At 29.1% G+C, this 10,644-nt stretch overlaps 1 protein-coding gene across 1 annotated transcript in view; it reads left to right on the top strand.

The window, feature by feature from the left end:
• Positions 1-10,092: 10,092 nt before the first annotated feature.
• Positions 10,093-10,644, top strand: part of LOC119666377 (proton channel OtopLc-like) — a 7,514-nt gene continuing 6,962 nt past the window's right edge. Inside the window, exon 1 of the mRNA XM_038075658.1 lies at positions 10,093-10,112. Coding sequence (XP_037931586.1) covers positions 10,093-10,112 — 20 coding nt within the window. The remainder of the gene's footprint in view (positions 10,113-10,644) is intronic.

The following is a 10,644-nucleotide window of genomic DNA, read 5'->3' as shown; positions in this document are numbered from 1 at the left end:
TCTATTAAAAGTATGTTGCTACTTACAGTATTACTGGAGAATGTCAAATGTAATACATAAATACTTCTCCATTTACTGCCGCAACTTCAAATGTTAACAAGTTTTATCAGTGAATACCCAGAAATAGATACAAATTCTTCCCGCATATACATATTTCATAAATTTCAACTATATCATCAGTAGTAGATAAAATCAAGCTACATTTACCCTCATCTAGCCTCAGGCACCTAAAGTCAAACTTTGAACCCAAAGTACAGCAGTAATAAATTTTTCATTGCTGTGTGGTCCTTTATGTATCAATGAGCAAAAACTTAATTAGCCATTTTTTACTTGCAGTCAAAATTTGCACCGTCGTCATTCTGAATCACTTTTTTTATATTAAATACAACAAAAATATTGAAAAAGTCATTTCCGGTTTTGCAATATTAATTAAAAATTTTGCATGTAAAGCAACACAAATATGAAAGCCTCAATCTGAAAAGTGCTCACAATGAAGTTATAAAAACCACTTAAATATGTCCTGGCGTCACAGGGTTGCAAATGACGTTTGGTTCTATTGAGATACGTGTTAGTAGACGCTGCATCCACACAAAATTAACACTTAAACTAAGTTTGCACACAAAAGTACAACTATAAATAAAATAATTTTAAACTTCAATGCTGAAGGATATGCGAGTGAGCTTCGCAATTGAAATACAAATTCGAGCACCTGCAATCACATTGTGCAATTAAATAAGGACACCCACAGCGACAATCAGGAGTAAAGCAGTTAAAACCATTAGAACTGCTGTTGTAGCTATGGAACGCAGTATACTTGCATATTGTGTTCCCCTTCCCAGCAGTCGTATGTATCCATGGCGTACATTTGAATCACATAATTTTAATTTTAAAAGACTGCTAACACTTCCCGATGTACATCATGTTGTCTATTTGTTACATGTATTTTATCTATCCATGCAATAGTAGATTTGCTGCTCTGAAATCATGTCTATTAGTGAAAATGGAAGGTAAATTGCTTTAGTGCTGCTGGATCTCCATACGAATACATACTTGCGTACAGGCACATGATATGTGGTGTAAGTACAGTGTAGCACCCAGCAGTAAATTGCGTCATTGCATCATAGGCTCATCAATTAATAAAATTTCCTTGGTATGGCTATTATCAAATGACTTCTATATATTAAATATAAATTTTTATAAATTTAATTAAAAATAAAATGAAATTCATTTTATTAAATTAAGTAATAATTAATAGGTATATGGTAGCCTAGAACGATTTCAAATGAAGAGTTATGGAGAATAACGCGCCAAACGAACGTAAACAGCGATATGAGAAGAAAGAAGTACGGATTGGACACACACTGCTTAAGCCTTATGAAGATATTGCGCATGTTGCACTTACTTGGAATTCCAAGGGACTAGGTGCAAAGGCAGACCAGCAATGACTTGGAGAAGGATGAACTGTCTGACTGGCAAATCGTTTAACGAGTTGAGAGCAACAACACAAAATATAAACCAGTAGAAAACTTTTGTAGACTCTATAAGTTCCTAATGGAGTATGGAAATAATATTTTATATTGTAATATATTGGTCTATGTATCATAAAGCTCTAACGAAACTAATAGGACTGAAAATAAATATTTTCAGTAAGAGTAGAATATATTTTCCAGATTGACTCGTCGTGATCTTTAAAATTGAAAAATGCTAGATTGACTTGGTTAAACAATAAACCAAGTTTATATAAACAAATAAAAACTATAAAACATTTTTATAACGTTTTATTCGAAAAATTATAACTAAATTTATTTTATAAGAAAAAATTTTTAATATCAGAAATTCAGAAACTAAAAGCCTGAAGTTTTAAGATTTCTGGCTTAAAAAATTAACTTTGGTTAAATTAACTTTAGTTAGAATAAGTAAAAATTTTAAGGATTGTTTCATATATATAATCAAAAAAAGCTTTAAAAAAACTAAAATGAGAAACGCAAATACTTTTCTTATCATCAATTATTAATATTGTTGCTAATAACTTCAAATTCCTTATAGGAACAAATTTATTTAAAATAGAATGTTCAAATATTTCTACTGGAAGCAATGGTCCTAGTAAAATTAACGATTTATCAGTTACGAGGTGTACGATTCTGTTAAGAATATGTATTATTCCTGTCAGTGAAATTCCAAAAAAAGTGTTGAAAGCCAGCTTAAAAGATCATATTTCCCAGATCTGCATATTATACCGGATGAAAAAAAATAATAGTTAAAGTAGGTTTAACACTGCCAGCCCATTCCTGTATAAAAATACTTTAAATCCATGAAAAGGACACAAAATAAATATGTTGCAGTGTAAAATAACCCAAGTAACAAATTGTACTCGACTATATATACATATTTTTTTTTATCAGATGCTAGGATTGTTTGGAGGTCTGTGTTTACATCGGCATTTTCGAAGACTGTACTTTCTTACAAGAAAACTCTTTGTATCTATATTATGCTCTGTATATCAGCTGTTAATGTTTTATTACATATACGGATTCCGTCTTATATTGAATTATCAATACTTTTGTAACGCATCGAAAGGAACATTGCAGACTCCACAATCCGCTGCACCGTATAGCTGCCGTATAAGCTAAGCAATCAGGTATGGGCTTTTTCCGTTTTAATAAAGTATATCAAATAAAATGAATATTGATATAAGTTATATTCATAAATTATGAATATAATATGAATACAATTTACTAAACTAAATATTAAGCTATACATATTAATCTGACACACTATTTGGTAAATAAATTATATTTCTTGAGGCAATATACTCACAAATGCATGACTTATTATGTATGCCATGTTATATATAACAATCCTTTGTTACTATTATGCGGACACATGCCTATTATCACATAATAGTATCACGTTAACATATTAGATATCACATATCATGTAGTTGATATCATAACAATTACAATAAAAGATAATAAAACTTGCCTGAAAGTAAATTGTGCAAATCCCTTAAAAAAAAAAGAATTCATATTAAGACTCCTTCTTGTTAAAGTAAATGTACTAATTCCAAATATAACAGTTTAATACTAGGGGCAATCATATATTTCCGAATAGCCGCAATATTAAGTATTTCCATATGGTATTGTATAAAAATCATTTTGGTGTCAATTGTTGGGCAGTAGCTTTATATATTAGAAGTCTATAATTATTATTGTAAGTTACCTTAAAATACATTAAAGTTATAGTAAGAGAGATGCTAAGATTCCATTTAAATCATCTAAGGGTTTATAAATTTATTACTGCTGACTGATTTTACTGCTGGGTATCGAGATATATTCATCACAAATGGCAATGTTGAAAATTTGACTAATTTTACAGCTGTTACAGCCACAGTTTCCTATATGAGGAGCTGCGTGCAGCTTTCCATCACGTCGCTAATAATCAAGATAATTAAATTTTGTTACATGTGTAAGATGGTTTCCAGTTGATAATATATTTCTAGAAATTTATATATTTACACTCTTGCATTAAAGATATTTTTGTAAATGTGTTTCAGATGATAATTGAAAGCTAATTTTTTATAAAATGCTTAAATGACATTCTATGAAATGAGAAGTTTTGTTGAAATTATTGTAGTATACGTTAATGTGATGAAGTATTTCCAAAAGTAAATTTTAATTAAATTTACGTTCATCAAAGTTGAAATTTGCGTTTAATTTTTGTTATTTCTTGCCTCTTTGTTTAAATTCAATAAATTGTAAGATAATGATTTCATCATGTGCACATCATAAGCTATGATTCTATACTAAAGTTATAAAAGATTGATGATTTTATCATTTATTTACCAGAATGAGCACAATGAGAAATGAATACTTTCATTTCATACTTTCAAATTAACATTTCATTAATCCAGGGTTTACGGTACTACGACATTGAAAAAATTAATTTTGGTGATAAATTTACTAGGTAAATGTAAATAAAGTTATCACTATAAAAGGTTCAAGTACATATTTAAAACCATTTAATATGACTAAATGGAAGATAAAAATCTAAATCGACTGCAAAATTTAATATTATTCTGCATAAACTACAGTCTTTGGAGAACGAAGACTCTTTTCGACAGAACTGGTATGGAACTAGTTGCAAATATGACAGTTTCTTTCTCACTAAGTTTCCATGTCAGACACTCGTGTAATTTCTTCAGCTAAAATTGCAGACATTATAGGAAGTAAAGAAATATACAATTTAAACTTAAAGTGCAGAAAAAAGTATTCCATCATAATAAACAATGAACTAAAAACCCTACGAAATATATTAAGCAAAGTCACAGTGATTAATTTTAAATATTCATATTTGGGTGTACGAAATCAAAACGGTACTTATAAGTCCAAATCATAACCAACCACTAATGAACCATAACTATGTTATTTCGACAAAACCTTAATCCATAAACAATTTTTAAATACACTCACATTACATTACATTATGTAAAATATTTATGTAAAGTGGAATATTCATCATTTAATTTTATGTAGATAAAATTGCATTAGGTCACTGTGTATTTTGATAGCTTCCTTACAGGTACTAGAGAAATATCTCTTCAGTTTCTTTCATACCTATTAACATGAAGTTTATTATTGGCAGCATTTAAAATATGATAAAAAAAATCTCAACCGGGGATACATTTAAATACTAGATGCTCAATAGCGTGACTTCTTAAAGAGGATATAACCGGTAGGAATAAGAGCAGCTGTTGGGATGCTACACGGGATCACAGCCTCAGTTTAGTCAATATTACAAGTTAGAATATAACTAAAATCCTTTTATATGTTAACGAGAATTACGAGTTAATAATTAATCTTTTATGTAGTTTTATGTCAGATTTGCATCTATACTATATTAGCAAATCATTTAAATAATATCAACATTTTCTATACAATATCAACTTAAGTGGCGGGAGCCAGGACCTGAAGGCCATACAATGGGTAAGACAGACAAGACAGAAAGGTTTCACCACTTAGGTGATACTGTCATGCCATCTTCAAAATTATAAAACAACAAACCCCGAGCTGTGCCAGAATATATAAAAAGCACAAACAAACCAGGTTAATGGTCAATGCAATGCTTAATAGATCTGTTCAAGTTACAGTGTATTCTGGCTCTGAATAGTGTTTTATATTATATGTATACTATATAATATAATATTGACTTGATTAACATGTTTGATTGCAGTCTACACCTGTCGTGACATAACAAACTGCCCTTCGATTATTGTTAAGATATGTTTTACATAAAGTGACATTTCAAATAAAGTTATCAAGGAGTAATTTCTACCAGTCAATTTTTTTCATATTTATGAATAGTAGGTTATGCTAGATCTCAGATGGATATTCAGTATCTATCCAGATACCCAGATATTTAGTAAGGTTCTTTGGTAGCGGAGACAACAAACTGAAAAATCGGATATGTGGGGGTATGTGGATATGTGGGGCAGGTAGGGTTTATTTTTTTGAAAATTAAATGCATATAATATACGTTAGGTGCATAGATGTAAGATATAGCTGTTTTCAAGAGCCATTCTAAAATATGATGAAGTGATAATAAACATATTTCAGAATGCAATTAAGTCAAAATTAATATAAAATAAAATTCAGTTGAATAATTAAATTTGGATATGAGTTTCTTCCTTTGATTTAATTTTAATTTGCAATGATTAGAATTCCAATTAAAGTACTTTTTACTAGTAATTGTTACTTAGTATTGTAAAAGAACTTAAATTAAAATTCTAATAAAAACAAAACTTTTTCAATAGACGAAGCAAAAAGCATAGTTGAAACTTACAGCAAAACTATCTGAACTAAAATATACTAAACGAGAGAAAAATAATATAAAATATATATATTTTTAACTATTTATGTTTTTCAAGTTCATCAAACTTTTTGCCTACTTGCCTAAATATTTCAACAGTTTTGTGTGCCTAGAACCATAAAAAAATTTTTTTTTTAATGAAAAATCTTTTTATTTATAATAAAAATAAAGCAGCAGTAATAAAAAAATGTTTTTGCATTTCATTTTCCTTCGAATGCAAAAATATGTATTTTGCTCAAAATGCAGAGTCCTGCCATGACGCTCTGATAAGAAAATTCTGCTCCAGTGCACCAAATGAACAAAACTAAAGCGGAAAGATAGCACGGCTAAGCCGAACGATTGCTGCATTTTAATTTTTGCCAGCAATACAAATTTGCCTCGCAGCAGAAAAGGCTGAGCCCCACAAAGCGTTTTGAGTTGTTGGTGATGTAAAATAATATCCTGGAAAATGTTGCAAAAAAAAAAAAAATATTGCCATAGAAATATTTCAGTCAGTTTTCAAAGGCCGTAAAAATTTAATAAATTTTATGGCACATTTCAGAGGCAAAAATTACAGAAAATTTATGGCAGTAAAGTGCTTTGATAGAGAAATTTTTTGTTCGTGAATTTAATTACTTGGATATCAAATTAGTGAACAAAAATTAAATTTCTTTAAATAATTAAAATATTTTCTAAAAAATACTTCTATCAAGAAAATTTTCTATCTAAGTATCTACTACAAAAGTGGTGCTCTTTAATTATTCCCCATCATTATCTATTAAGATGCGACTATCATTTGCAGATATCATTAGTTTAAAAATCTTGAAGTTATCAAACAAAAATGTTCATTTAAGTATCTAATAATAACAAGTAGTTCTCTTTTATTCTTTACTATTGATAATACAGTATATAATTTTAATCATAATGTATTAAGATTCGACTATCATTTGCAGATGTTTAAAAATCTTTAAGATATTAAACAGATATTTTACAACTAATTATCTACTAATAATAAGTAGTACTCTTTAATTATTTATTATTGATAAAAATAATACAATATCCTTTTATTTCAATTATAATGTATTAAAATTCAGATCATTAGCAGATATCATTGATTTAAGAGACTTAGAGATGTCAAACAAAATCTTGCTAAGTATTTACTATACGTATATAATAAGTAAGTAAGATTCGGTCTATTACCAGCAGATATTACGAGTATAAGTCGAAAAATCTTAAAGAAATATATTTGGCTTTAACTTGTTTATAGGTATTTATATATATATGAGTTGAATGTACTCCAATTTTCCGGCATAATTAAAAATTAAATAAATTTCTCACATTTTGTGCGTTGTAATTCAACGGTAACAGTTTTCTTTCATCCCAAACTTTCTTAATTAGTTTCCGGATTACATGCCAATGAACAAATACAATATACCACTTAATTCCATTTTATGCACCGGTTTTATGGTACATATTTTAATTAATCTAGAAACCTACTGCCGGGCAGTCCAATTCCTTTTGTTAGTTGCAAGCGCTTCAGATGAAGAACTCATTAAGCGGCCAAAATCGAATAATGATGACTAGAATTCATTTTCAGAGTGTACTTAAGTAACCACACCCACCATTCGCGCCATCGGTTTTATTTCCTACGCCATTGAAATAAATTTATATTTTTTCACAGTTTTTGTTGCACAGTTGCTCCATTTAAATCTCAAGTGGCTCAGACTTCCAAGAAATAAAATTGAAGCAAAATATTTTTGCAAAAAAGCAGTAACTCAGAAAGTTCACTGACTTTCACGAATTTTTTTCTAGAAATGCAAAAGTAAAATACTTTCAATGGTGGTGGAGGACCACAAACCAAAAATAAAAGTTAGAAAATGCGCTGCTGAACTCAATTACAAAAGCCAACCGAAGCTTTTAAAACAAAGCAGGACCAACGAACAGCAGGAGCAGAACTCCGTTTGGGGGATAAATGGCATTTACAGTTTAAATTGCTTTTTTAAGCTCTTCCACATTTCACCTTCTTTTATTTTTGTTTACTTCGAGCTTAAAGTAGAATTTGCTTCGGTTTGGTTTCCTATCATCAGAGTATCTTTATTTCAACAAAGAAAAATCAATTCCAAAGTCAAAACCGCAGAGCAAAGCAAGAATTGTAAAAATGTGAAAACAAAGAATTTAGCAAATCCTTAAATATTTTTGACAAAAATTAAACGCAAAAAAAAAATAAGGATAAATACTAAAAAATTTGAGCTCAAACTAAAACAAAACTAATTGAATGAATAAAAACGGAATAACAAAGCAAATTGTTAAAAACGTCGCCCTAAAAGATACATAAGAAATTCATAAGGAAATCCAAGTCTGAAAGGACTTGGCGTGAGGATTAGCAAGCAGCGGGAATAATAGCAAACAAATATGGCAGGAGCGAAAACAAAACAGAAACATTAAATTGAAATTTACGACAGCGACTACTCAAGCAAAACTGAGAAAATTTCTAATGAATAAAATATATCTAATCGGTCATAACAGACAAGCGATACCGTACATACAATACATGATACTTTTTCATTTGTCAACACAATAACAATTTTATGAGGTATTGGTTTTCTGGATTTCTATAACATTTTTATAGTTTTACTAGATAACCCGGCAAACGTTGTTTTGCCGCATAAATTATTTATACTGATTATTTTTTTTTTAAATAAATGATAATGAATATATTGTAAGTGTGTGGGGAGGGGGGTTCTATGATAGAAAGAGGAATTGAATGCTGTAGGCGATGATCGCCAATAATAACACCAACCACTCGTTTTCTTAATTCAATGTATTACATTGATATTTTTGCTGGATAGGGACACCCTAATCACTTTAGCGGTATGAAATATACTTTACGACCTATTCTCATACCTACCAAATATACATAAAAAGTTTCATGACAATTGGTCAAGCCGTTTCAGAGGAGTTTAAACACAAACACCGTGACACGAGATTTTTATATATAAGATAAACAACAATCAGTAATTTAACTGTTTTATAAAATTAAATATATAAATATTCCTAGAATATATTACTAATATTATTTCAAAGGTCAGAAAGCATAGGACCTGAATACATCTACTGCGTATCGCCTTAATAACTAACACTGTATAAAAACCAAATATTGGCTTTTTAAAGTTAGGCTTATTTAGCACAGTTGGAATTTCGTAATATTTATGGAGGCATAAGAAAAGCACCTAAATGATCAGGTTTTGTCTACCAAGATCTGGACATTCATAAAACATCTATGATCGTTTTACAAAAATGACAAGCATCAGTTTTACAGAGCTGCAACTTATTTAAGTGCTACCGCATGTAGCAGTAACCTGTGCAGTAAACAGATATATTCCAGAAGTCTACCCTACTTACCGAAAGTATTTTTCCTGATATTTCCTTCGCTGGGATAAGAAATCGTTTTGCTTGACGTTAGCTTAAACTATTAGACCAGTGATCTTCAATTATTTTCTTCTCCTTTTGCTTAATGAACTGATTTAAGTTAATGTTTGCCAGTTCATAGAAAGGATCAGAGCAATTAATGTCATATGTTATTTGCCCCAATCTTGGCAAGGTTATTAGCTATTTAATTGCCTTCACACCCTATAAGTACTAAAATTCATTTTAACGCAACTATGTTCAAGTTCCCTAAAGTGTTAAAAAGATTTAGGCAATAATTTGCCATTTTCAAAGCAATCAATGTTTATTTGTTATTTTTCTAACGACTACAAAAACCGAATAACTTCTAGATATCTATATTTGGTTTTAATAGTCTGTAGTTTTATAGTTTATAGTTGCTATTAGGTTTAAATGGGCTTCGAGCATTGTTATATCATGACCTTTTTTTGTTCGTAGTCGCTGTTTCAGCTACTAACGAAGCTGTGAAAAATACAACCTAAGCCTAGTAAATACAAAAAACTTATTGAAACATTAACAATTAATTATTAATAATAAAAGTAACTAATAAAATTCTTGAACAATAAAAATGAAATTTTTACAGAAAAAATTTTGTATTAACTTTCAACTATGATGGAGAAATGCAAATATTTGTAAGAGGACTAAGTTAAAGTAAATAAAATTATAACAATGTGTAAAAATATATATTAATAAATAGGTAAATATCAGAACAAACAGCATTTCGTATCCATACGATTTAGCAAGCATTAATAAATCAAAAAATAAATTGTTCATATAAATTAAAAACCAAAACCCATATAAAAAATGAGACCACGTGTTAAAAGGTATAGCAAACGAGATGTCTATGAGGTATGGACCTAAATATCTTATCTAAATTAATTTTGAAGGTAAGTAAAAGCTACCCAACTATCACCAAAAGGCTTCGTTACTTGTCCAAATATCTACTCATGTGTTAATAATGCAATAGTTAATAAAACATAAGGTTGAGATACTAAAAAATGTGCTGCTGTTGTTTTTAACTTGTAAATTTATAAAAACTAAATTGTCAATAAAATAATTTATATAAATTTAAAGAACTTTTTGATAAAAAGCATTTACATATTTGCAATTCCAACTACATAACAGTACATATATATTAGGTGTTTGTGCTCATTTCATTGATTGATTTCTCTTATGAAGAAAATTAAAATTGAAATGATTATAATAAATTACAATAATTTACTTATGAAAAAAGTCGTAGTTACACATTTTATTTGATCACAAGAATTTATATTTTTCAATCTAAACTATGTAACTTTAAAGGCATCCATATATCCATATCCATTGCCTTACGCACAATTGAACCTAAATTGATTA

This window comes from Teleopsis dalmanni, chromosome 1 (assembly GCF_002237135.1).
Source record: "Teleopsis dalmanni isolate 2A chromosome 1, ASM223713v2, whole genome shotgun sequence".
NCBI classification, from domain to species: domain Eukaryota; kingdom Metazoa; phylum Arthropoda; class Insecta; order Diptera; family Diopsidae; genus Teleopsis; species Teleopsis dalmanni.
Note: the sequence above shows the minus strand (reverse complement) of the source record. Positions and strands in the feature narration are given on the sequence as shown.